Genomic DNA, 27168 nt, shown 5'->3' with positions numbered 1-27168 from the left:
CGGGAATTGGTCTACCTTTCCCTTAGCATTTTAGTCTATTGTACTGCGAACGTATTGCGATACTATTTATTTATTTTTTTTTTTGGGGTGTACATGGCAGACTTTTAACCTTCTCTCGTATTAGGGGAATGTGAGAATCAAAAGGGCTAAGGGGCATGAACTGTCATCAGAAGGATCGTTCTTGAGCTGTTCACGATCAAAATTTGGCCCAAAAAAATTATACAGTCTAAATTATTTCTTGTACCTCGTTTTTAATAACGTGTATGAGACCCAAAAAAATTTATTCTAAAATTACATGTTATGCAAATAAAGTTACACTGTATGCAAACAAAGTTACGCGGTGTGCAAAATGTACAAAATCGTCAGAAACGGTTGCACCTGCCCGTTGTCCAATCAAAAGGGTCACCGGAAAATTTGAAAGAGACTAAATTGCTGAAAAACTTTTCGATAAATCTTAGATGACAATGCAATTATAACAATGCAAGTCTAACCCTCGACGTGTGCCCAACAAGGAATTTAAATCCCTTCCAACTCAATGGGTTGCAATGCCTTCGCTCGGTGAAACTAGTCACCTAGTGCCATACAACATAGGAGATCAAGGTCTTTAATGATAATTGTACGATGCAATAAACACTAATAGAATATATATATATGTATAATAATAACACAACAATTTTTTTCACTCGTTAAAATTTGTGTTTGAAAATTATGTTCGGGTCTGTTTGGATTGTGAATTATTAGAGATATTTTTATTGTAGCACTTTTTGTGATGTGATGTATGTGAGACAAAAAAGTAATTGAGAAGGTAAAAAGATGTATTGAAAATTGTAATGATGATGTAAGCAAATAAATTTGGGGAAATAAAGCCCAATCCAAACAAACCGTTTTATGAACTACACTCCAGTGCAATCGCCGTTGACAATTGGAGTGACCCCTGATCCTTGTAAAAGTGGTTTAATAACCAGTCCGAAATTTTTTCTTTTTTTTTTGGGTGAAAAAATATGAGTGTACGCTTGATAAAATTGAAGTTTGAAGTTTGAAATTTGAAATTTGAAAATATTAAATTATTGAATTGTTAAGTTTTAAATTTAATACATTTAAATGCATATCATAGTCAGTGATAAGTGAATAGTTTATCATTTAATTTTGGAAGCAAATTTTGCCTAGAAAATTCAATGTTATTTAATTAATTCAGATGTTCAACTTTTTATTATCAAACGGTTTGAATATATTAAAATCTGAATCCATTAAATTTAAGTGCGAAAATAAATTATCAAACAGAGTTGCAATTCTTTGAGCTTGCAGTAAAGTTACCTAACATATGTGTTTGGATTTTAAATTATTTGAGATATTTTTACTGTAACACTTTTTGTGATGTGATGTACGTGAGATAAAAAGATAATTGAAAAGATAAAAAGGTGTATTGAAAATTGTAACGGTGATATAAGCAAATATATTTGGACAAATAATCTTCCGTCCAAACACATTAATTAATATTATTATGAGCTAGCAGTAAAAGACGTAGGTGCAGAATTTATCATACATCAGTCACCTGATATTACCGATCTTCTGTCTAAGAAAAATCTAGTCTAATTTTGGGGCAGCTTGCTGCTCACTTGAAAAATCTCGTAATCAGTACAAAAGTGGTTATTTCGCCTATCTATTTGTTATATTGTAAATCTGTTTGTTTTAGAGATTATTTTAATTCCTTAATCATATAATTAAAGCGGATGATATACCGTCTGAAAATTAATACTCATTAATTAATGAATATATTTAAAAAATATTTGTATGTGGAACAGTGGAAGTGGAACTACTATATAATAAAATTTCGAATCAAAGTCGAAAAAAGAAGAAAGAGTTAATCAAATCTTACTTGTAAATCTTGGAGGCTCTACCAGGAAACTGCTAATCTCGAGTCCTGGACGAATCAGCTCTTCGCCGCGTCAACGCCGGCGGAACAGCTGAGTTCCATAAGATTGGTTGGTGGTGACCTGAACAGACGATACGAAGTCAACTAGGCATAGAAGCAAAGACTGAAAAAGTAGCCGCGAGATCGATCGTACCGATACGCAACATAAATGGCATCCAACAGCCCGATACTGCCGTTGACGGGGACCGATGCGCCGCCGAAATCGGAGGAGAAAATTTTCAAAGGATCTCCCATGACAAAGCGCGGAGCCTATGCTGCTATCTCTTACATGGCTTGTGCTGGTAGCTACTCTCTTTTTACTCTTCATTTCTCATTTCCCTGCAATTATTGTATATTTTGCATCGTTTTTATCCTTAAGTTTGATTTTTCTGTCTGCTCTATGCAATTCACGCGTCAAATCATGTTTGTTTGTTCGGGAATTTTGCGCTTCATATATTGGAGTTAATCACCTAATTATGTACTTGGGTGGACGTAAGTATATCTAGTGTTGATTCACCTTGCGTAGACGGAAAACTAGGGGTCTAATCGACCAGAACATTACTGTGGAAGATTGGTTTTTCTTTTCTTTTTTTTTTTGAATGAAATTTTAATTGTATTCAAGGCGCGCTCTACTATTGTTTGTTTAAGCTAAAGCTCAGATGAGCTTTTATCCAGCTGCTCACAGCTTGATCGATTTACCCGTAAACTTGTGAGTTTTTGGCTCACTGGCTGAGCTTAACATACTTACTGAAAACTAAATCTTGTGTTAACTTGATTTGATTAGTTAATGAACCACTTTTAAACATCTTATGCAACTTACTGTTTTTTTATGTTTCCGGAAGTTAAGTTTGTTCTGGTTAGAAAAATTTGCAAAGTATAAGGGTATGATTATTGATGTTTAGGCATCTTCTTTTGAGTTCACCTCATTCCATAATGGCTTTTGTAATATTGATAATGTGGAAATCTGATGGGTCTTATTTCAGTCCTGGGATTTATTTTATGTGCCTTAATTTCCTTTCGTATAGCTTACTTAATACAATATAATACATTTTTATCTCGTCCTTTGTTGTCCTATGGTGTGTTAAAATGCATTAAGCGGCGGATTAAAATTGTCGGAAGAGGTTCCTCACTTTATTAAATACATAATGTGGGGCGAGGGAGGGATGCGATTTCTGTTTTAGCATGTATTTTTGTTACAGAGTTGACTTCGTAAGTGCTTTTAGTTGAGCTAGTCGTCTACTTCCTAATGCTTTAGTATGTGAAAGTAATTAAGCTAGAAGCTAGCAGGTTTGCTTTTCACTCGTCAGCATTAACTTGATCTGCTCACTTTTGCAGTGCTCTTGGTATTGTTCAACAAAGCAGCTCTTTCTTCATATAACTTCCCCTGTGCTAATGTCATCACTCTTTGTCAGGTAGATATTGCCAACCATTTATCAGCAATTTCTGGCCTCAGATTTGATTCGAAATCTTCTCTTGGGTTTTCTTTAGAAATTTCATTTGCTGATCTTAATTGCCATTTTGATAATCTTGTAGCTAGTTAGTTTTCTATGTATTGTGAAAAGCTCATTTTCTCAATTCCTTTTTCAACACAAGAAAAATACTCTTTTCCTTTGATTCTCAAAAGGTTTGTAGAGTTGAGAAGGTTTGACAGTATCTCAGCAGTGGTCTTGTATTTCCTGTGGACTATGACCATTTAGTTGGCATTTTTAATAAGCGATCATTGCACAATGGGCCCTGCGTGAGAAAATAAATTTATTGACATCCTTTCCCATCGCTGGTTGGATGAAAGTTTCTAAACGAACTCTTAGCGCCATGGTGCCTGAAAGGTGGATCTGTAACCATGAGTTGTTTTTGAAAAAAGGAAAAGATGTTTTGGTGCAATCGTTGGATGGAGTACCTCCAAACTTGGATCCAATATTTCATCTGCTTTGCAATTTGATATAAGCATCATCCAGGATCTGAAAAGTTAAAATGATGGTTTACCTGTAGTCAGTATTTTCTGACAATATAAATAGGAAGAAGCCTTTGCAAAATAATTTCACACTTTTGCATTTGCATTGGCTCCAAAACCTAGTAAACGAGGGTGTTTAAGGTCTTTTGCACCCTTGACTCTCTTGGTCTACTGAACTTTTTCATACTAACAATTTGCGCTATAGTCTTTGTGGATGTTTTCATAATGCAAGATGGTGCAGATTAGGTGATGATAAACCATGGCTTTCAGCACTTTTTATGCCCCTTTGAGGATGATGTTTGTATGGTTTTGGTCACTTTGTGCTCTTTTTTCCTATTTGTCTTATTGCTGTCTACCCTGGCTTCCATTCTCAGTTGGCTTCTCATCGATCTGGATTTCACTGATTGCATACATGTTACATCGATGTTTCTTTGTTGTAGATGATATGTTCATGTTGCTTCCTTTATGCATTACGACGCTGGAAACTCATTTCATTTCATGCGGGTGAGGCTGCAATGGTTGATACTTTTAAAAGTATGGTGCCATTAAGGACTCTGATCAACACCTCACCAGTTGCTGTGACCTATTTGCTTTACATGGTATTTGCGTTACCTATTAAATTTGCTGTTCTGTTTGATATATTTTCTTACCTCAAGTAATGATTTTGTAATCTTCTGGTTCTCCCTGAAAGCTAGCTACTATGGAATCTGTTCGGGGAGTAAATGTTCCCATGTATACAACCTTAAGGAGAACAACTGTTGTATTTACAATGATTGTGGAGTATATCCTTGTAAGGCAGAAGTACACCCCTCCAATTCTTGGAAGGTAAGCATTCTTTTGAAATAGTGTTTCGCTGTGTCATTCCGCTGCATTTTATATTTTTCATTGAAGTCGTGTGTTTTATTGTCGAGGCATTGCTGGTTATAATTCTTTATTTGGCAGTATCATTTAAATAGGAAATTTTCTTTGGGAAATTAATTGTACTCTTTTAAAACCTCTAATCAATGTTTTCTTGTAAAAGGGAACTGAAAAGCATGTTTTTTTCTGAACGAAACGCATCATTTTGTAATATTGGTTTATTTTGGTTCTAAAGAAGTAATGCTGGCATAACAAAATAGATCCTGGAGTGCTGATTTTAAGTTATTTTTGCATGCTTTTTCTTGCTCCCAAATCACGTCAAAAGTGAATATTTCCTGTATTTATTTTGGAACACATTTTTTAGGCTTCTGGAAGCCAGGTAGGTTGTGGAGCCTCGTTGTTGCTTCCATATTCTTGTCATTGAAAAACATTTAAGTGATATATTTCCAAAATAGTTCTGCACAGATTCAAATGAGTCTGAATTTTCTTGGTTGATCTGGCATTGCTATGGGTCATATGGCCTCATAGCAAAGAGCTTTTGTTTTTGTATGCAGTTTTGGAGAGGCAACTGAAGTGTAATATGGTAGCTTTAGTTCTCTTAAATTTAGCCTTTGAATATGCATTAGCTTCTCACTAGTGGATGTAATTTCTTCATGTTGCAATTCTAAATACCATTTAACAAAAAGAATAATCAAGGTTTTGTCAGTGTCGCATTGATTGTACTTGGTGCTTTTATTGCGGGAGCTCGGGACTTGTCCTTTGACTACTATGGGTATCTTGTTGTTTTCCTATCCAACATCACCACGGCAATATATTTAGCAACCATAGCACGCGTTGGTAAAATTCTGCTTCAAATTTCCATTTTTCCTTTGCTACTCCATTCTTTCTTTGTCCTTGCTGATATTTTTTCTTGCCCAGGAAAATCTAGTGGCCTCAACAGTTTCGGTCTCATGTGGTGCAATGGTAAGCAGAATTGACCTCTCTCTTTTCCACGCTTTGCTTGTCCTCATTGGATTTCAGATCAGTTGACTTGTAATTCTGTGTATTAATCTAATCGTAGGAATCCTTTGTGGACCTGTGTTATTGATATGGACATTTATTCGAGGTGACTTGGAGATGACAATGAATTTTTCTTCTTTGCTTTCTCCTGGGTTCCTGGTAAATCCAATGTTCATACAACTTCATCTCTCAGAAAGTCACTAATATTTGTATGTCTTCTGTTGCCTTTTTCTGTAATCATAGAATTTATCTTCTGCTGTCTGTTATTTGAAATGGTAAATAACGAATTGCCTTTTCCTTTAGTATGTATCTTTGAGAAAGGATTGATGCCAAGTTCCTTGGATACTGAAATTATCGACATTCTTTTGTTTTGATTTCTGGATTCGCTGTTTTGTAGAATTCTGAATACCTCCAAAAGGGTGTAATTCACAAGGCATTGGTCTTCAAGTTATGAATCTCATGTGCCTATGAAAACATCTGCCTCTCTTTTCATTAAGTTGCTGGTTGCTTGCTTGCTGAATATCATTTGAATATCTTATTAGCTTAAGAATGACTTATGGATGTATTGTTGGGGGTCGTAACTTGTGTGCTGCTCTTTTGGTGAATGCCTACATTTCTTGTCCTTTAATTTGGTCAGCTTACAGTTTTTAGGCCTTCCTGACTTTATTTCCGAAAATGGCAGGTTGTATTGCTACTTTCCTGCATACTTGCTTTCTTCTTGAATTATAGCATTTTCCTGAACACGACTCTCAATTCAGCACTCACGCAGACTATCTGTGGCAATTTGAAGGTTTGTTTAAATCATCTTTTGGGTATTGGATGCATCATCATATATGCTCTCTTAATACCTTGTAAACTTATTTTCATATATCCTTGTTTTGCGCTTTCTGCTTCTGTAGGACCTTTTTACTATTACACTAGGGTGGATAATATTTGGTGGGCTTCCATTTGACATCGTGAGTATCAGTTCTCTAGTTACTGTCTTTTCATTAGCCACGGATCTGTAAACGCATTTTCCTGTTCCCCTGAATAAAAAGCTGAAAAGAGTCCTGCTTGCTTTTGCAGTTGAATGTTATTGGGCAACTTATTGGATTCTTCGGGTCTGGTTTATATGCGTATTATAAGCTCATTGGGAAGTGACAGCTGAAGATGCCGGTGTAGGTTTTCTGGTAATAGAGAATTTAGTTTTGGCTTTTGCCCCATTTCTCAATCAACGGTGCTGGCTCGTTGAAAAGTAGCCACTTGCATGGCTAGGGAATTTTGTACCATGAAGAAGATGTTCGGGCCTCAAAATGACTGTGTCTCAACACAGTTTCTCAATTGTAGTTATTACGGATGGATTAAGCCCTAGAAGTTGAAGCAGTCATAGTAGATTTTGCAGTGATCACCCCTGATGAGACTATGCTTTTTTATCTTTTGTAAAGGATGGAATTATTCTTTGCCTCCAACTGTAATCTCAGGCCTAGTGTATAATTTGGCCGGAAACATGGTCAACAATTGTCAATGTACCATATATTTACAGGAAACAGAAGTCAGGATTCGATTGTGATGTTTGAAGGTGATTATTAGGGTACACGCAATGCTACTCTTTCCTTGAACTAGTGTTGTTCTGTAGCAGATGGCGAGGAGCATGAATTGCCATTTGGGAAACGGGTGCCATTTATACCATTGCGGACAGCAGACAAGCATATATTTTGTTTAGTCATCCTTGTTTGGACAGCAATTTTCCAAGGAAAAATTGTTTGTTACGTATTCTGCGAATATATTTTTTAATTATTTTTTTATTTTACATATATTAAATTATTATAATATTTTTTTTAATAAAAAATTTAGAAAAATACAATCCAAGCAAAGATTAATATTTCGGTGATAGGGGAAGAAACAATAAATTAGGCCATGTTTTCTTCCACAAATTGGTTTAATGAATTCATTGGGGAAATCATTTCGTATAACAATAATTCATAATTTGTTGCATAATGTATCATTTCGTCTCTTCGATTGTGATTTGTATGTTATAATTTTAACTTGTGATTCTTAAAATTTCATTCTTTTCAGATTTTGTGTTTGATTTGAAAATGAATTTCAAATTAGAGAAACTTATTGAACTCCATTTGAATTAATAAAAGCAAAACCAATGCCTCCCTCGGCTGAAAATTTTCTTGAAATAAATTTGACAATCCGATTTTCTCATCACCACGAAAATGGCCCAAAAAAAAAAAGGAATGTATTGGTCAAAGGCCAAAAGTCTAGACAAACTGGTGAAACGCGCCGTGAGTGGGCGCGTGGTGGATACAGTGAAATGCCCTCCCCATTCCCCAACCAAAATAACCGCCAAAGTCTCCCTCCCTCTCTCAGCCTCCGTCCCTCTCCATCCAAAACCCCCCAAACCCACGCCAGAAAAAGGCGAGAAAGGGAGAGAACAAAGCAAAATTTGGGTTCCTTTTCTCTCTCTCTTGCTGAGATGCTAAATCCCCCATCCAAAGCCATTCATATCCTAAACCTAAATTTTCATCAAAGAATCTCAAACGGAAAAGAAAAAGGGATGCAAATCTTTGGAAGGCATTTTTATGGTATAAAATGAAATGAACGGTGGTGGAGATCCAAAACCCATTTTCCTTTTGCATTTCTTATCAGGACGTCGAAGGAAATAGGGTGATCGCAAACCATTGTTGCTTTCCATTTTCTGTTGGAGCATATGCCGATGTTTGAGCAGCCGGAGGAGGGAAATTATAGCCCTATAATTTCATTCCAGAGGAGTGGGTCGTTATCATGCCCGATTCCCTACTTGATCACTGATTCCCGTTCTCGCAAAAGTTTTTCTTACAGTAAGATTCCCCAGAAGCCCCTCAAACTAACTGTCATCAAATTGGATGGCTCCTCATTTGGTACGATTTCCGTTTACCCTTTTTGCTCCTCTCTCATAATCTGTAGGTGTTGTGCGTGTTTCTCTGTGTTTTTCATTATGCAATTTTCGTGGGTTTTTGGTTAAATTTGGGTTTGGATTGTGTAGATATTGAAGTGGCGAAAACGGCGACAGTGGCGCAGCTTAAACAGGCGGTGGAGTCGGTATTTAGTCATTTGCCGAATAGGGGGCCAAAGAAGATCTCATGGTACTATGCACATTCTATTTCTAGTGTTTTTGATGGTTTGGTTTCAGGACGCCTTTTCGTATTCTGCATTTATAGCTTTTTGAAACTATTTAGCTGTACAATATATATAACTAGGACGAATATCTCTAAAACACTTGCTGTTCGTCATGGAAAATGGGAATTAATCTTCCTCTGCTGCACCTTCTGTAGGGGTGTAGTTGATGTAGATACACCATTATGAAGATCTGGGCTGTTGAATGCTTTGCAGTTAATGAGATTCTAAAACTGATTCCTTTTTTTTTTTGGTTGGTGGGGATGCTAAAGTGGCAATTTAGTTGAAAACTTTGGCATATCTAGCTAGTTAGTAGTACATGTTTTGCTGCAATGCCACAGGCACCAGCTAATTTTTGGAATTGTTAGCCATTGGAATTTTTTATGATCTGGCTCCTATTTGGTAGTTCCCTGGAATTCCTTCTTGTTATATGAACTGTAGAGGGAAAATTCTATCTTCAGGAGAAGTTCCATCTCCATTAACATGCGTTTCCTGATTCATTCTGTGATTTTTTTTTTAATCTCAATCAACTTTGGAGTGCTTGTTTTGTTGATTAATGTCAAATAACTTGGTTGGAGCTTGCCTGTGTTGAGCTTTCTGATGCTTTTGACTTGTGTTTCTTGGAGCTTAGTTTGCAGTTCTATTTTTTCGTGGGGTAGTTAATTGACTTGTCCAATAAATTCTTGTGGCTAACTGTACTGTTCTAATATGATTTTCAGGCCTTTTGTATGGGGACATTTTTGCTTGACCTATGATGGCCAGAAACTACTTACTGATACTGATGATATTGGGATTTACGGAATCAAGGATGGTGACAAGGTTTTCCTCTCTCTCTCTCTCTCTCTCTCACTCTCTGTCCCTCTCTCTCGCACGGAAATTGATCAATCCCCCCTCGCTTCTGAAGATGTATTTTGAGTTTTGACAGGGATGCATATATGTATTCCAAGATAGACTGTAGCCAGATTATGGAATTAGTGTGCATGTTTGTCCGTTTGAGTGTAGTGCTTTAGGGAGGATCACAGGTGAAAGGTTGATCTAATATGCCTATAATAAGGGACACTGAAAGTCAAGAAGCATTGAAAGCTTCCAGCCCCATTTCAGTCTCTGTCGCATGCTCTTTTTCTTTTCATTAGGAACCTTAAGTGGATGTTAGAGGCTTGGAAGGAGATCATATCTGGCAGGATATGCTGGAAAAGTTTTTGACAGTGGGGAATGATAACAAAGGCTTCAAACCTGAGATCTCAGCCTAATATATTTATTTGGTTTAAGTAAAGCAAGACTTTAACCTAATATATTTATTTGTAAAGCCTGCTCATACTTTTTATCTAAGGGTTCATGCAAGTGTCTAGAAGTTTTTCAACCCATCGAATGTTGCCTTTTGTATCTAAAACAAAATGCTCTCAATATGTTGACAAATGTATAGAATCCTTTTTGGCATTTAACCATTGGATGAATTTTATCTGCTGCACCATAGAGACAAATCAGAGCATACTCCTTATGACTATAAAATAAAATGAAAATTTTCTTTTTTTTCTGCATGAAGTGAGAAATTTAATTTTCGAGCAACAACTTTTTGTGAAAAAACTATTACCTTCTAGTGGTTTGTTTGGACCTAAACACAGCAATTTGTGCAGAGTGTTCACCTTTGTTTTGTCTACTCCAAAGTGTATTTATATCTTCTCCTGACTTTAGGCATATGCTGTATTTCTGTTTTGACTGGAAAGATGCTTTAGTTAATGACTAGTTTACACATATCTTATGATGAATTAAATGCACAATTTGTAACTGCAGCTTCAGTTTGTCCGGCATCTCTCAATTAGCTACAATATGGTGAAGGAAAGATCAAAAAAGGAGGATCCTGATTTGGATGAACCCAGTGTGTAAGTATTTATATGGGCTTCTATTTTTTTCAACAGCATGGATGCAGTTGAGCATATATATATATATATATATTACCTTCTTTCCCAATTGGGGGTGCCTACAAGTACATCTAGGCGCTGATCCATTTTTCAATTTCATGTTTTTGTCTATAAGCATTCATACATGAGAGCATCCGTTCTCATCCTTGAAAATGTTGTTTAACTCAAATTAGTCTATTTTCTTGTAAAAATAAAATTTACAACCTGGCAGTGATTATTGGTAGTAAACTTGTAGTAATTCATAGGAGAGGAAATCTTGATGCTTCCTTTGTTCAATTGTACTTTGTGAAATTCTGGAGTGAATCCCAGGTGCAATTTTCAGCCTGCTGACCAGCAGTGTAAACTGTTCATATCTGGATACTGTCATTGGGACAACCTAAACCTTTTCTAGATGATGTGTTTAGCCTCTAGTGTGTATACAACATCATTGTTGTTTACCCTTCCAGATCCATGTAATTGTGGAATTCAATTAAATCTTCACCTTTGAAATGACAGAAAACGTTCATATCAAACCGACCTCAGAGGAACCTTTTGTTCTTTTTTCCTTTTTCCCATCATCAGGTTGGGAGCATCCAGAGCAAATGGTACACTAGTTTCTTATTATGATTTTGAGTGTGGTGTGTGTGTGTTTTTTTAAAGTATTCCAGCATTTGATAAATTTTCTATTTAAACCATTATGGTTACAAGCTGGATTGATTTTTCTGGTGCAACGTGCGTCATGCAGATCAGAAGACTTCAAAGACAGACAATTGTATAGTGAACAGGACATCAGTTGTAATGAAAGGGATCTCGAGGACCAAGAAGGTGTTTATGGTGATGATGACAAGGATAGTGGACTTTTCACGAATTGCCGATACAAGTTGCTCCATTTGTTTAAAGGGTGGTTCTCATACCGTAAGCTTCCAAGTTCATATGTGAGAGTGGAAGAGAACAGTGTTGTATCAAGATTGTCGTTCAGTTCTTTAGGAAGTTTCGGAGATTCAGGGGCTTACATTGATGAGTATGATTCTGAACACGAGACTCAGAAGGCACAGTAACAGATGTCTATGTGTCTCTGGAATCTTCAACATCAGGAGCAACACATTCATATCAAACTGGTGGAGCTCCAGTAAATAAAAGTCCTATCATCTCACCTTATAAAGAACATGTCTTGACTCACATGTCTGAGAAGGTGATAGAATTTAATTATCATGGAGGCTGGGTCAACATCGTCCAAGATGTTATAAGTGATGTCAACGACGCAAAGCGAATATCATGATTCAAGTTTGGCATCTCTTTGTATCACAGCTTCTTCCTCTGAAGTGATTGCTGAATTGAATATTGGGCTTGATAACTGTAGGGTTCTCTTCATTCCGGTGCCGTTCTTCTGTTGATGGTCCATTTTCTCTCAGCCAGCGGCAAGTCGAAGAAGCTAATCTGAGTTAGGACACAGAGCAATGAATTAGGAATTGCATTTTGGCCATGTTGTTGTAGTGCAACTGAAGCAATCCTTTTCTTTCTTTTTTCTTTGTTTTTTGCGCAACAGAGCTGCACGACTATAATTTGATCGGCTACCTCAGGGGGCGTGGACTAAATTAGGAATAGTCCAACGTACTCTCTGGCAAGTAAGCCGAGTCATGCAATCAAGTGTTGGGGGAAGTGCAGAAGCACCAAGGATTAACCTGACTTGGTTTCCAGTAATCTTTGTTTTCACTTCACAATCATATTGTAGACATTTGGTTCTGCTTTTGATTTTATTACACCATTTCAGGAGACTTTCTGGCTGCTCTAAATTGGAGAAATGGAAATGGTTGCAGATATTAGAACTGAAAATGCTTTTTAAGTCGACCTTAATTTGATTTGCCTGCTTGTACATATTTTGTTCCATCCATCTGTTCGAAGCACCTGCTGGAAAACAGGCAAGAAGCCGAGAGAGAGTGCGCTGCATTTTGCAATTGATCCCTAAAACCGTTCTTGAGTTGAATTGAGGGGTGGAGAATGTGAAGACCATTTCCTACTCTTTTTTTTTTGAGCTTGTTCTTTCTGGCTAGAACAGTAATGAGGATGCCAACCAATTTGCCTTAACAGGGGAGAGCGCGTGAGAGCACGTCTCCTTTTGATTTTCCATGAGAGTCTCATCAAATTGTGTGGCATAGAATGAGATAGCCTTTTTGAGATCTCCCTCTTCCCCTTCTCAATGCCCACCAAGAAAAATTACTGAAAAATAAGGGGAAAAAAAAAAATCCAAATAGCCCAACCCACCACCATAGCAGAGACCGAGAACCAGCACGCAACACAAAATACTGCAACTAACAGAAGAGGAAGAAGGCGAAGCAGAGCTGCCATGGCCAACATGCTCATGGCCTCCTCCAAAGCCCTAATCACTTGCTCTTCAACCATTCCCCCCACCCCTAAACTCAAGCTCTCCCCAGTTCAACTATCTTTCCCTAAACTACCCCTCTCCAATGTCCCCAAGCCTCACCAACTCCTGTCCCTTCCGAACTCCATTTCTGTAATTCTTGCAGCCTCCCTGGCCGTGGCACCCCCTTCCCTAGCTGCGGAAATCGAAAAGGCCGCGCTTTTCGACTTCAACTTAACGCTCCCCATCATAGCAGCGGAGTTCTTGCTCCTCATGGTCGCCCTTGACAAGATTTACTTCACCCCATTAGGCAAATTCATGGACGAAAGGGATGCAGCCATCAGGGAGAAGCTGAGCAGTGTCAAGGACACTTCTGAGGAGGTGAAACAGCTTGAAGCCCAAGCCGCCGCCATCATGCGAGCTGCCAGGGCTGAGATATCGGCTACCCTGAACAAGATGAAGAAGGAGACTCAGCTGGAAGTGGAGCAGAAGTTGGCTGAGGGGAGAAAGAAAGTGGAAGCTGAGTTGCAAGAAGCCTTGGCTAGTTTGGAAAAGCAAAAAGAAGACACCATTAAGGCTCTTGATTCTCAGATTGCTGCTCTTAGTGATGAGATTGTCAAGAAGGTCCTCCCTGCACGTTGAGATGGATTTTAGGCTCACTGGGTTTTGATTTGATCTTATAATCTGTACTTATAATCCACGATGATGAGGTTAACATGGATTCTAGTGTGAAAATTCATACTTCTTGATTTCGATACAATGGCCTTTCGTACTTTCGAGTTTTTGGCCTTTTAGCAGTTTTAACTCGCACACTTCTGCTTACTTTTCTGCTTTTATTTTGAAGATTTTTAAGCTAACGGTGAATCATGAACCCTCTCTTCCTTTCCCTCCTATTTCAATCATCCCATATTCCCATGCTGTACGCTCAGTGATGAATAAGCTTTGATACGTTTGCCACCTATGGCAATGGCTAATAGAAAGTAGCAATACAAGACCAGTAAAAAGCTCTGCTATCAGTTTTATGTTGGTGCTGCATGAGCCCATGTACTGTATGCTGGAAATTTCAGAAACAATGGACAAAATGGTCGCTGCAATGGTGGAAATAGTGTAAAGTTCTCGGACCTTGTTGGAATAACCCTTTTTTTTTTTCGAAATAGTATCCTCTCTTTTCCTTTTCTTTTTACCCATCATCCCTCTCTACATCCTTGAAATAAAACTTTGGAACTTAGAAAAACTGAATGAAACTTTCCACTACATTTTCGCAGCGTATCGTTAAGCTTCCACCACTTCTGCTTGCGTATCATTCGAACTCCGGATGATCATTCTCAATTTATGCTTTGTGCTTTTTGGTGTTCAACTTTTCTGGGAATCATCTGAATTGTGGATGACCTTTAATTGTTGATTCAACTAATGCGCATTCTTCCTTGAATTTCCTAAATAGCGGAATCAATCTCATTTCTTTTCAATGTAAATGGGCAAGGTTCCATTTACTAACAATATAATGGCTCAAAGCAGGTCCTAGTAGAACCAGTTCTGATTATCAAGAGTTTTGAGAATTTTACATTAAAAAACTCTTGCTGTGCCGTCGAGTTCCTCTATAAGTTTGGATGAGCCTCTGTGGAATTATATACTGCCGTATGCTTTCTGAAAAATATGAGAAACTATGGCAGAAGAAACAGTTGCTTCCATGGACTAGAGGCTGGTTTTTGCTGCTGTGCGTGTGAGAGTTCTGGACCTTGTGGAAGTAGTAGCTGGAAATTGAGGGGCGCTGCTTATTATATTACCCGGATGACTGGGTCAAGCAGCCGAGTGGTAATGTAAAAGGAAATCTCCCACATTAAATATGTATAGTTGTGCTTAGTTACAAAGTCAAATGGTTTGCCAGCCTCGATAATGGACAACCAACTTGGCCTCTTACTTCTTCTACATTTTTTTTTTCCTTTCTTATCATATTTCGGTTTCATCTGCATCATCAACTTCCTTCATCAATTAGCATTCTGGTCAACGAACTAGAAACTGCCTCTAAGCATTCTGTGCGGCAACAAGGGAAGAGGGGATCGAGAATGACAGTGCACATTGTGTCCTTGGTGTTAAATCAGCTCTCAGTTTTGCTCCGAGACGAGGCAAAATTATTGGGCGGGCTTGCACAAGAGATCCAGCTCATCATGGATGAACTGGGGCATATGAAAGCTTTCTTAAAATTTGCAGAAGCTAAAGAACAAGATGATCCAAGACTTGAAGAGTGGGTTATGCAAGTGCAGGACGTTGCTTACGATGTTCAGGACATTGTTGAAGAATTTATGCTCCGGTTTGGTTGCAATCACGGACATGGGTTTCGTGGTCATGCTCGAAAGATAATCACCTCAGTAGGGAACTTGCAAGCTCGCCATAGGATTGCTTTGGAGGTACAAAGCATGAAGTCCCGAATCACGGGTATTTCTGAAGGTCACAAGAGATACCAATCTGAATATGGTACCTATGGCAACGTCTCAGCTTCTGATCCTGGGAACAATTCGTGGCAATGTAATAGAGATGAGGCCCTTCTTGTGGAAGAAGCTAAGTTGGTGGGCATTGACTCCCCCAAGCAGCAACTCATTTGTCAACTCCTTGACGGCTGTTCTCAGCTCAAAGTTGTTTCAGTTTTAGGCATGGGAGGGATTGGAAAAACTACACTGGTGAAAAAGGTCCAAGAAGATGCAAATGTCAAAAGACAGTTCGAGATCCTTGCCTGGGCAACTGTCTCACAAACCTGTTATATGGAGGAGTTTCTCAAAGACTTGATTCAACAATTATACCAAGGAACAGGGAAACCTGTTCCTCAAGAAGCTGCCTCCATGAATAATACGGATAGGCTGAAAGCAATTGTCAAAGATTTCCTCAGAGTAAAGAGGTATCTAATAGTGTTTGATGATGTCTGGGATGTGAGATTCTGGGATGTCATCAAATTTGCATTACCTGAAGGTTGTTGTGGTAGTCGCGTAATGCTCACTACACGAATAGCTGATGTAGCTTATGCCTCTGATGTAGAATTTCATAGCTATGTCCACAGAATGCAGCCCTTGTCATCTGAAGCGTCTTGGAATCTGTTCTGTAAGAAGACATTCAAGAACAGTAGCTGCCCTGACTATCTAAAAGATGTTGCACAACGCATATTGAGAAAATGTGAGGGATTACCACTTGCCATTGTTGCAATTGGCGGAGTTTTGGCTTTGAAGGACAAAAGCAAAGTAGATGAATGGAAGATAGTTGAACGTAGCCTACTGGATTGTAGTGATAAGCTGGATAGAGTTGGAAAAATACTCTCTCTTAGTTATCATGATCTGCCACACCATCTCAGGACCTGTTTTTTGTATGCAAGTATTTTCCCTGAGGATTATCAAATAGAAGAGGCGCGATTAATTCGATTATGGATTGCAGAAGGATTCATACAAGGGAGGACGAGGATGAGTCAATATGAAGTGGCTCGAGCCTGCCTTAGTGAGCTTACCAATAGAAGCTTAATCCAACTGAGAGATGATTCTTATGATAGCAGCACCAGGGCCTATCATATCCATGACCTTTTCCGAGAAATTATTGTCTCCAAGTCAAGCAAACAACATTTTGCAACCACAGCCACGGGAGAACTGACAAGTTGGCCTAAGAAGGTTCGACGCCTAGTGATTCATGATTTCACTGGCCACACACATCGAAGCATTTGTTTAAAGTATCTGCGCTCTTTGGTAACCTTCAAATCATCGGAACCTTCGTCCAAATCCTTGCTGTCCAATCTCTTACGTGGTGGTTGTAGGCTACTGAAGGTATTAGATTTGGAAGGTGCAGAATTGGAGGAAATGCCAGATGAAATCTTCAAGCTGTATCATCTCAAGTTTTTGAGCTTAAAACACACAAGAGTTAAAATCATTCCAAAGTCCATTGGACGTCTCCGGAATCTGGAGTATCTGGATCTATCTTTCACTGCTGTAAGTGAGTTACCTGAGGAGATCCTACATATAAGAGGACTCCTCCATCTCGTGGCATATGCATTTCAACATGTTACGTATGAATACGACATCAACGGCTTTAACGGATTTAAAGCTCCAAACAACATTGGGAGGCTTCTTTCTCTGGAGTGGTTATTTTACATAGAAGCGAATGATGCATCAATGATGAGAGAGATAGGAGAGCTTAAGCAATTGAAGAGGCTGGGCATTACAAGTCTAAGAAGAGAAAATGGAAAGGAGCTCTGCTCCTCTCTTGGGAGGCTCTCCAATCTTGAGCAATTATATGTTCAAGTATCACATAAGGATGAGGTAATTGATCTAAATTACATGAAAAGCTCCTTGAGTTCAAGTCTTGAAAATCTTCAAATGTTATGCTTGAGGGGCCGTTTAGAAAAGGTACCCAAATTTATATGTTCTTTACAAGGCTTGACCTCAATAGAGTTGCTCTGGAGCGAGTTAATTGATGATCCACTTGAATCCCTTCAGCATTTGCCAAATTTGCAAACAATGGATCTGAATCAGGCATACCAAGGAGAGGTTTTGTGTTTCAAGGCTGGAAGCTTTCCGAAGCTTGAGCAGTTAAACATTCTTGCTTTAAGCGGTTTGAGATGGTTGAGTGTGGAGGCAGGTGCCATGCCTAATCTCCTAGAACTAGGAATGGCGAACCTTAAATTCCTGGAGGAGTTCCCTCGGGGGATCCAGCACTTGACCAATCTCCAATCTCTATATCTGTGTCATCCCAATGAAAGATTGGATGCATTTCTGAAGAATCCATTTGAAGATTACCAAAGGATAACTCACATCCCTGAGATATTCATTTGGGATGATGAGGATGGATGGTGTCGACACCCCCAGTTCAGGCAGTAGCATGCAGCTGTATCAGCCACAGGCCCACAGCTTGCGTCCTCCACTTACTGTCTCTGTAAGTAATCCTCAAGTCAAGTTGTATGATCTTATACTGCAATTATAATAAACTAGAAACTACTATTGTCCATCTAGTGCAGGTCCAGTTACAATGTCATTTATCCAACACTCAATGGTGTACAAGAAATTGTTCAGTTATCTGCGTCCTAGTTTCCTAGTGATGTTATTTGGGTAGCTATTATTATGTTTGTTAGTTCGAACTCTCAGCTTGTATATTCAATTCAAACCACTTAACAGGATGATCAAGTTTTCCCTGAGTTACCATATTGGTCTTTAACTCTAATGAAGCTACTAACTGAAAATACCAGTTAATACTGCAAAATTTACAAGAAGCACTTTGTACTATTACCTAGGAAAAATCTAAAAGCCCAGAAATCGTCAATTAACTTTTTTTCCTCCTTATCTTGTAGCTTTGTGCTTTTCATCTGATCTTGTGGGATTGTTTTGAACAATGAAGAGGATCCAATTGTCAATCAGCTGTCGAGAAAATCAGATTTAAGGCCTCAGCAAGGAAGAGATTCAGCTGCGAGTATAGCAAAAGCTGGCTGAGGTAGAAGAAAGTAAAACTAAACTAAGAGTTGAAGAAGGCCTTGGCTAATTTTTCAAGAGCAGAAGGTAGACACCATTGTCAAGGCTCTTGATTCTCATACTGGTTCTCTCAGTGATGAGATTGTCCACAATTCCTCCCTTTTCATTGATTGCTTATGAATGGATGGACTTTCAACTTTATGAATTTTGGTGTCTCCTGGGGATAATACACACTTCTTCAGCATTTGTTCTGGTGGCTCTCTTCCGGTTTCCTGCCTGCATATCATATTATTAATGCTGTCCCATTTCTTCAGCTTCATTAGCTTTCTGCATTTAGTTTAACTTTGCGTGCGATTGATCTGAATCATCATGAACAACATGAATTTCTTGATTCAGCTGTCTAGATTTTGTCACCACTTAATGCAAATCAATACCATTATCTACTTTTGTCCATTAGTGACTTAGTAGTGTGTACTCTGAAATGCATGTTTGCTCTGTTCCCCTCTACGTAGAAGCAAAACTGGTTTATTCGTTTAGGTATTGAAGATCAGTGGCTGAGAAGGCCTAAATTTATTAGTTATGGTCGAGACCCCAGCTCCTGAATTCAGATTATCATTTCTTCTCCTCGTTTCTTAAATCTCATCCTTCCTCTACTAGGAAAAAATCACAAACAAACATTTATTTAAAAAATAAATAAAAATGTGGATAGCATCGGTCACTAGAATTTGCTTTTTTTTTTTTTATTGAAAGAATTAGCTATTGCAAGAAACACAATGTAATTGACTGTGAAGTTAGAGCTGTTAAACGAACCGAACTATTCGGTAACTCGGTTCATTTTGACACGTTCATGTTCATGAAAGACTCGTTCAAAACCTTAAACGAATCGAGTACGAACGAATTTTTTTGTTCGATTAATAATCGAGCAAATACGAGCATGTTCGCGAGTTTTAACGAACGTTCACGAACATGGGTATTATTATCATTTGACAAATTTGAGGGTTAATTTTATGGCTAGACTTTTATATTTGGAGGGTATAATTTGTTATTTTTATGTTAATATTAGTTATATAGTTAATGAATAATAGAATTTAGTCACTTAGTGTTTTAATTATTTTTTAGAATGATTAATGATTTGTATGGTATATTTAAGGCTTAAAATAATTTGGATTCGAGCATTTCAAGCATGTTCGTGAACGGCTCGTTTAATATAAAACGAACCGAACACGAACTCGATCTCGAACATAAACTTTACTTAATGAACCGAATACAAACACAGGTTTGGAGTTCGAAAATTAACAAACGAACACGAATGTTGTTCAAATCGCTTAACGAACAGAGTTCAAACATGAGATACTCGGTTCGAGCTCTATGTGCAGTCCTCCACCCAATGCCAGCTTTTAATTTATTTCATTGGCAAAATCTAGCCAGCAGAACGGTAAAAACTAACTGGGCCTGTTGGTCTGAACTTTCAGTTTCTATTTACTTTTACGCCCTTCAAATCTTATCATGTTTCTTTAACTTCACCACTAGTTTAGCTCACTCTCTTAATATTTTCTTGTCACATTTTTTGTTTAAGACTTTGATGCAATTTATGTTGTTCCATTTATGCATGCACGTACAAAAAAATTCAGACGCCCTTTTTTTTGTTATATGTCAAGGAATTAATTATTATTCTCTTTTTTTTTGTCAAAAAGGAATTAATTATTATTCAGATACTGCAAATTATTTTTACCGACAAAGAAGGAAATCATATGAATTGCCAAAATACCCAATTCAATTTGCAACCATTCACTATTTCAAGGTCAAAGACATATAGTACCATTTTTTTTTTTTGGTACTACTTTGCTTATCTTATCAATAATATCGCTAACCTCATTGTTTTTTTTTTGTCACACTTCGTAACTAATAATTCACTTTGGTTTATTTAATTTTTATGCAGTATAATTTGCACAATATTAAGTTATAATATCTCGAAATTCAAAGAATTAGAGGTTTTGAATTTAAATTTTCTTTTCACTTCTTCGCTTCTTAAAATACAAAGAATTCAGAACAAATATAAAAGATTTGAATATTCGAAGGAATACTCAAAATTTGTCAAGTTCGACAAGGACCTAGCATATGAGACAAATGTTAAGGGGACCAAAGAAAACTACTTAGTTTTTTATTTTTCTTGACAATAAACTATCTTTTTTTTTTTTGTCTACACAGGGGTGTTCGGGTCAATTCTTACGGGACCCGACTAATCCCCTGCGACCCGGCCAGGCGCCCCAACCCAGCCCAAGCACGATATGTGCGCGGAGGAATCCAGCAGAGTAGAAACTCGAACTTGGGACTTCTCGATCACCGGTGGGAGGTGACAATAAACTATCTAGTTGGATGTTTTCTCTGCAAAGAAAATTTGTTGGGAGAGAAAAAGAAAAATAGCATAAGTATAAATACAAGAAAGTAATGTAATTCTAAGAGTATAAACGACGTATACGGTCCGAAACAGCATAACTCTGGTGGTGACACCAATACACTCCCCTTCCCAAAGGTGACGCCTTCACACGTTTCCTAATTTTTCTTGTTCTTCTTCTTCTTCCTCTTCTTCTTCTAAATTGTAGTCCTACTAATGAGGACTTAACTAATTTCTTTAACAAATTCTACTCATTTTAAAAATATACTGATGGTGATATTTATACTCTCTAACTTGGGCACTCAAACAATAGGTCTCTTTATTTCTCGTTTCTCCTCTCTCTCTTTAGTCAGAATAATTTTTTTTTTCTTTAGTAGAATATTTATTAACATTGGGGACCTTTTTTTCTTTTTGGGTTTTGTTCTTTTCACAGCCCCAGATGATGCTGTGATCATTCTTGGCTGATGCTCTCTCAACCCTTCACTTAATTCGTCGAAATTTCACCTTTCGCCCCTTCATTTTCAGTTGCAAATTCTACTACTTCACTGTACAAGTAAGCCTTGTATGTGTTTTTTTTTTTTGGCTAATTTGTGACTTGATGTACGTTGCTGAGGATGATTGTGAAAAGGAACGAACTTTAATCACAGGCTTTTGGTAAACAGTATAAAGTTGTTAGTTTGTTATGGTTTCTGGGGAGTTTTTTTCCTTCTTGTTTTTAACTTGATGAGAAGTTGATATTTTTAGTCTTGATATTTATTTTCGTTGTAGGGTTAAAATTATGAGGTGTGAACCATCTGTTTGATTTTTTTTAAAGGCGTAAACAAAGAGGATTTTGTGATCGTGATTTGTTGCCTCCATTAGCAGTCAAGTTGTGGCTTGGATTTAGAACTTTGAGCTTGATAGCTGAAACAAATCATTGCAATAGATGAGCTATGCTACCCACTGCTAAAGAAAATCAAAACAATCGAAATTTCAGCATCTGTTAACTTTTACTAGTAAAAATGTCAGTTTGACGGTACCCATGTCATGAACTGGTATGAAGCCTTACCTGCATTTAGAATGAATGAAACAAACCCCTGTTAGTGGGTCTGTCACTCTGTCTGAATAGTGAATACAGTTAAGGAGTTTTTGGATATTTTTGCTTTTCTTTTATCTCATTTTTACTCGTTTCTCTTACCTCATATGGATCTTACTTTTGTTTTGTACATGAGGAGGAAAAGAACCAGAATTTTGGGTTCAATATCAGCTGAAAGAGATATATATATATATATTTGTTGGTTATAGGGGATGGCTGGAAAGATTGCTGCTAGTCAAGTGACATCATCCTTTGACTTTGAGCTTGTTGGAGATGATTCTGATCAACTCACAACTGTCGTTGCATCATCCAATCAGATTAGCCCATGGATTGATCCTTCAAAGATTAAGCTTCGACATAGAATTGGAAGGGGTCCCTTTGGTGACGTTTGGTTAGCAACTCGACATCAAGCAACTGAAGAATATGAAGAGTATCATGAGGTTGCTGTTAAGATGCTGCATCCTATAAAAGAAGATGCCATTAATGTTGTATTGCGTAGGTTGGATGATTTGTTCTCCAAGTGTCAAGAATTAGAATCTGTTTGTAGGATGCAAGGTCTCTCCATGATAAGTGGAAAGGTAATATTGATGTTCCAGTTTAGAGTTAGTGGCCAGAAGTTTTTCTGAATTTACTGATAATCTACACGTGTTCTTCCAGTTATGCATTGTTATGAAGTTCTATGAAGGCTCGATTGGTGATAAGATGTCCCGCCGTAAGGGTGGAAAGCTCTCACTGCATGATGTTTTAAGGTGACATATACTTGGTATTATGTGCAAAAGTCAGCTGTTATGGGCTTCTTTCCCTTTGATAACTGATAACCTGTCAAATAGAAATTGTCATGTGTTTTTGTTGTTATTGCACAGGTATGGAACTGATCTGGCACATGGATTAATGGAGCTGCATTCAAAAGAGATCCTAATTCTCAACCTTAAACCTTTCAATTTTCTACTGAACGAAAATAACCATGCTATACTAGGCGATGTTGGAATTCCTTATGTACTGCTTGGAATTCCATTGCTGAGTTTGGAGATGACTCGAAGACTTGGTACTCCAAACTACATGGCACCTGAGCAGTGGCAGCCAGAAGTTAGAGGTCCAATATCATTTGAGACTGACTCATGGGGATTTGCATGCAGCATCGTGGAGATGTTGACTGGTGTGCAACCTTGGAGTGGTAAATCAGTTGATGAAATTTACAGGTCTGTTGTGAGAAGGCAAGAAAAACCACATATTCCTGCTGGTCTTCCTCCTGCTGTTCAGAATATCATTAGTGGTTGTTTTGAGTATGATTTGAGGAGTCGTCCTCTAATGGAAGACATACTGAATGCATTGAAAAGGTATTTCTCCTATTTATTTTTATGGGAAGCAATCTCTCATGTGTTCAAAATGTAGCACAAGAATCTGTTTCTCGAGGCATGTTTAATTGTAATGCATTTGAAGACTGCCAAAACCAAGTGATCAGCAGAAATTGCATGGGCTACATATAGGCAGATTGGGAGTGATGTTTAATTGATTAACTATGTAAATGAGGAGCAGACATCATCTGAAAGCTGTAATATTATCAGAGAAAGTGTGAAACTTAGGTGGCCTGATCTGTACTTTTATACATGGTGGTAAGGCTTGCTTATGTTCTATCTCAGACAAAAAAAGGATAATACCAAAAGATATTGGTCCTTGCAAACCAACTTTCGGATGGATCTGACCAAATGTTTTACCTCAAACAAACTTCTTCTGATGCAACATTTTCTGAGTAAATTTTAGCATAATGGTACAAGGTACATAAAGCCACTCCTACAGTCTCGTCTCATTGAAAAATTAGAAACAAAAAACTGGATTCCATATGTTCCCGTGAAAATTATTTCCTGGGGGATTGTTTTATCCTACATATGTGGCATAGAAGCTTTAATTGAGATACTAGGGTTATCACCAAACACAGGATAAGAAGCAATTTCTAAACCAGTCTTGCTTAATCCCCTGAACTATATTAGCCCTACAAGCATTTGGGGCAAAAGAGCAATTTCATGGATGACATGGATTTGTCGATCAAAGGATGTCTTTTTGCAGGGCTTCTGTGGCTGGACAGCTGGTTTAGTTTATACATTAATTTGAAAATGATACTTTTTTTCTCTTCCTTTTTTTCCTTTAAATGCCCTTTGACGGGAGATTCTCTAAGTACTTATATGCAGTTAAGAGTCATATGAAAATTGAAAAGTTCAGGGCTTTTGTCGTATTGCAGGCCTTGGATTTCAGACTTTGTATATTGTCTCTTCTTATTCTGTTGTATCTTTACATTTTTGTTCATATGTCTAAATTTAATTGAAGAAAGTAGAATTCTATAGTAATTGCCAGTCTGATTCACGCATCATAAATGAATGTGAGTTTACGATATCCATAGACTAAACCTGGCCACTGCCACCCCAAGTTTTAGAAAATTAGGTTTTCTCCTAGTTTTCCCAAAATTATCTTTATAATTAAAACTTTTGTACCTTCAAGAATCTTAAAAATATATTATATTACGTACTAATACCCCTCAAATGGCTCTGTCTATGAGGATATTATACTTTTTCAATTGTATTATGATTTAGGTCCACTTTTGTCTTGTCGTGTTCAACTTCTTCTTAAAACAGAGGAATACAAGGTTCAGTGAATAAAAGTGCATCTAATCTTTTTCTCATAATATGCTTTCTGAACTTCAGGAAAAAAAAACAACTCAAGCATTCACCTCCTGGGCTTTGGAATAAATGCTTAAACTAAGGGATTTAACTACCAAAATGAATGCTTAATCCTGGAGGTTCATGTTTTATAAGGCATGCATATGATCCATAGTATAAATTAATCTAGTTTTGGAAGCCGAATACAGAGAATTAAAGAATTATTAAAATTCCTAATATTGGTCATCAGTTTTCCTGGCAATGGAGGACTTGAGTAAACTTTTCATTGATGTATTGGAAGTCATTCTGGACTTGAAAGTGAGACATTCTGAATGCAGGTGCGATTGTCTTCAGGACAACTTTTCAGGTCTTAGTATTTCCTATCAGTAGGTCTGTATTGACTAGATCAGATGCTTTTCCTGGACTTTGTGGCAGATTGACATTGCTCTCAGACTATTATTTGCCATGCATGTTATTGCTGTGAGCGTCACTTTTAATTCTGGTTGAATATCAAGTATTAGACTGCTGATTACTTGCCTTAAAAAATGCATCCTTTTGCTAATTAAAATTTCTCTTTGTTATAGGAGATCATAACTGTTTAATAGTATGACTTCTTGTGTTGATTATGTGCTTATGACTGTTTCCCACAAATATCCTCTGGGTGTACTTCAGAAGAAAATGGTCCTTATATTTGCTTGTTCAATTTTGCTTCCCCATTTACAGCTCACAGAATGCAGTTTTCCAAGATGGAAATTGGATTGATCCTGGGGGTAGAAAGATTACAGAGAAATCAAGTTCTACTGGCTACAGCGAGTGGTTTCTCTCGAAGGATTGCCTGCAAGTGGGTGACATGGTTCGATCAAGAAAACCACCAGACTCATGCAAACCTGAAAATATGGAGGTGCCCGAGGGTACTGTAGTAGGTTTGGACCTCAACAGTGACCAAAATGGATATGTTTTAGTTAGGGTACATGGCATTCATGACCCCTTAAGGGTTAATGGATCTACACTGGAACGTGTAAGTTATGGATTTGCTGCTGGAGATTGGGTGCGATTGAAGGCTGAAGGAAAGAAACATTCGCCAGTAGGTATCCTTCATCTAATCAACCGTGATGGGAGTGTAGCTGCTGGATTTATAGGAATGGAGACACTTTGGAAGGGAAGATATTCAGAGCTCCAGATGGCAGAAGCTTACTGTGTTGGGCAATTTGTTAGGCTGAAGTCTGATACATTTAATCCTCGATTTGAATGGCCCCGAAAAAGAGGTGGTGAGTGGGCAACTGGGAGAATTTGTCAAGTCTTACCAAATGGGTGCCTTGTTGTTAGGTTTCCTGGTAGGTTGACATTTGGTGAAGAAAATAGCAGCTTTTTAGCTGATCCAGCTGAAGTTCAAAGTGTTTCTTTTAGCACTTCTCCTGGAGTGGTGAAAAAGTATCAGCACGTTGAGGATTTTCACTGGGCAGTCCGGCCACTTCTGATTGCTTTGGGTCTATTTACTGCTATGAAGCTGGGCCTTTTTGTTGGCAAAAAGATTAGCAGGTCAAAGATAAGGAAGGGACGGACTAATGTCATACCAGGTGAAGCTCAATCTTTGGAAGGCCACACTGCTGGCAACACGGGCTGGCTTCCACCCCAAGTGGCAAACATCATCTTCAGAGAAGGTGTCAGTGCACCTACATCTTGGTAGTTCTCATGCTTTAGTCAGCTTGCCCAAGCAAGTCTTGCCCTTTCCAGAAAAGGCTCCACAGATTTGTAACCTTTGCTTAGGGAATTCAAAGCACAACCTTGCTTATATTTGCAAAAACAAATCCTGTATACATGATTGTTGTAAATATATGTTTGGTGGTTGGAACTATTGCTGCCTTTTTTTCTTGTTAGTTCTTGTCCATATTAGCTAACGCCTTCTGGTTGTTTATGGTATTTCATTGTGCTTGAAACTGCAGAAATTCACCGAGGTTCCTTTGTAATACACAGCTTTTGGTCCTTTATTCCTTTTATAGCGTCCCAAGTCTCTTTTCCTTGTGAAATCCCGGTTAATTTTGCTACCTCGTAACATAGTGAACAGAACAGAGCTTTTCTACCCATTCTATATCCTTCTTATAGGTCTGCATGTTGTGATCTACATATAAAACTGATTGATACTTGCTGCGGTATTGTATGGTATGATCCTTGCCTTTCTGTGTTGTGAACTCAATACCATAGCATCTGACTGCTAGTATGGTTGCTTGATGCTCAGACGAGTTAAGCAAGTGTCTGCTTATCAGTGTCAATAGCAAGACAGTTTAAACACTGATCGTCAGCCTGGAACACCGATTGTTTCTGGTGTTATCTTTCTCGGATTGCTGCAGATTTAATCTGCCCAGTAACGCCAGAACCAAAGAAATTTTTATTCTCAAATGCGCAAGGGTAATATCAATTTCAAGAGTGCTTATCTGTAACCTGTCAATTGCAAAGTTTAGAAACTGATAACTGGATCTGCACTAGTCGTGATAAGCAT

General features: G+C 37.9%; 5 protein-coding genes across 6 annotated transcripts; all 5 read left to right on the top strand.

Moving 5' to 3' along the window:
• The first annotated feature begins 1865 nt into the window (after window positions 1–1865).
• Window positions 1866–7283, top strand: LOC113781289 (nucleotide-sugar uncharacterized transporter 3). The gene is made up of 10 exons (XM_027327200.1): window positions 1866–2214; window positions 3248–3324; window positions 4304–4462; window positions 4555–4688; window positions 5428–5558; window positions 5640–5684; window positions 5782–5879; window positions 6403–6510; window positions 6620–6676; window positions 6786–7283. Exons 1-10 carry the CDS (start codon window positions 2082–2084, stop codon window positions 6858–6860), a joined length of 1017 nt encoding a protein of 338 aa, XP_027183001.1. The 5' UTR covers window positions 1866–2081; the 3' UTR covers window positions 6861–7283.
• An 801-nt stretch (window positions 7284–8084) lies between these two features.
• On the top strand, window positions 8085–12534 carry LOC113779768. Its single transcript, XM_027325481.1, has 5 exons — window positions 8085–8605; window positions 8731–8830; window positions 9581–9680; window positions 10653–10741; window positions 11505–12534. Exons 1-5 carry the CDS (start codon window positions 8416–8418, stop codon window positions 11815–11817), a joined length of 792 nt encoding a protein of 263 aa, XP_027181282.1. The 5' UTR covers window positions 8085–8415; the 3' UTR covers window positions 11818–12534.
• Window positions 12535–12969: 435 nt separating this feature from the next.
• LOC113779443 (ATP synthase subunit b', chloroplastic) lies at window positions 12970–13928 on the top strand. Its single transcript, XM_027325020.1, has one exon. It carries the CDS (start codon window positions 13104–13106, stop codon window positions 13758–13760), a length of 657 nt encoding a protein of 218 aa, XP_027180821.1. The 5' UTR covers window positions 12970–13103; the 3' UTR covers window positions 13761–13928.
• Window positions 13929–15181: 1253 nt separating this feature from the next.
• LOC113779365 (disease resistance protein RPM1-like) lies at window positions 15182–17965 on the top strand. Its single transcript, XM_027324933.1, has one exon. The coding sequence runs from the start codon at window positions 15182–15184 to the stop codon at window positions 17963–17965; it is 2784 nt and encodes a 927-aa protein (XP_027180734.1).
• Window positions 17966–21040: 3075 nt separating this feature from the next.
• Window positions 21041–26548, top strand: LOC113781402. Of its 2 annotated transcripts, none has more exons than XM_027327330.1 (6): window positions 21041–21083; window positions 21379–21498; window positions 22230–22598; window positions 22678–22769; window positions 22884–23357; window positions 25395–26548. In XM_027327330.1, the coding sequence occupies exons 3-6, from the start codon at window positions 22233–22235 to the stop codon at window positions 26356–26358; spliced, it is 1896 nt and encodes a 631-aa protein (XP_027183131.1). In that variant the 5' UTR covers window positions 21041–21083; window positions 21379–21498; window positions 22230–22232; the 3' UTR covers window positions 26359–26548. The 2 variants fall into 2 exon arrangements, with proteins under 2 accessions (XP_027183131.1, XP_027183130.1); XM_027327329.1 differs by lacking the exon at window positions 21041–21083 and adding an exon at window positions 21127–21258.
• The last annotated feature ends 620 nt before the right edge of the window (window positions 26549–27168 follow it).

The sequence above is a fragment of the Coffea eugenioides genome, chromosome 8, assembly GCF_003713205.1.
Source record: "Coffea eugenioides isolate CCC68of chromosome 8, Ceug_1.0, whole genome shotgun sequence".
Lineage (NCBI taxonomy): Eukaryota > Viridiplantae > Streptophyta > Magnoliopsida > Gentianales > Rubiaceae > Coffea > Coffea eugenioides.
This window is presented reverse-complemented; position numbering and strand designations above follow the sequence as displayed.

Bases quoted from the DNA above. Each gene is read 5' to 3' on its own strand.
- LOC113781289 (XM_027327200.1), top strand. From the start codon at position 2,082: ATGGCATCCAACAGCCCGATACTGCCGTTGACGGGGACCGATGCGCCG. The intron at 2,215-3,247 runs GTAGCTACTCTC...TCACTTTTGCAG, and splicing joins CTCTTACATGGCTTGTGCTG to TGCTCTTGGTATTGTTCAAC. The intron at 5,559-5,639 runs GTAAAATTCTGC...TTTCTTGCCCAG, and splicing joins AGCAACCATAGCACGCGTTG to GAAAATCTAGTGGCCTCAAC.
- LOC113779768 (XM_027325481.1), top strand. From the start codon at position 8,416: ATGCCGATGTTTGAGCAGCCGGAGGAGGGAAATTATAGCCCTATAATT. The intron at 9,681-10,652 runs GTTTTCCTCTCT...TTGTAACTGCAG, and splicing joins GAATCAAGGATGGTGACAAG to CTTCAGTTTGTCCGGCATCT. The intron at 10,742-11,504 runs GTAAGTATTTAT...TGCGTCATGCAG, and splicing joins GATTTGGATGAACCCAGTGT to ATCAGAAGACTTCAAAGACA.
- LOC113779443 (XM_027325020.1), top strand. From the start codon at position 13,104: ATGGCCAACATGCTCATGGCCTCCTCCAAAGCCCTAATCACTTGCTCT.
- LOC113779365 (XM_027324933.1), top strand. From the start codon at position 15,182: ATGACAGTGCACATTGTGTCCTTGGTGTTAAATCAGCTCTCAGTTTTG.
- LOC113781402 (XM_027327330.1), top strand. From the start codon at position 22,233: ATGGCTGGAAAGATTGCTGCTAGTCAAGTGACATCATCCTTTGACTTT. The intron at 22,599-22,677 runs GTAATATTGATG...GTGTTCTTCCAG, and splicing joins TCTCCATGATAAGTGGAAAG to TTATGCATTGTTATGAAGTT. The intron at 23,358-25,394 runs GTATTTCTCCTA...CCCCATTTACAG, and splicing joins ATACTGAATGCATTGAAAAG to CTCACAGAATGCAGTTTTCC.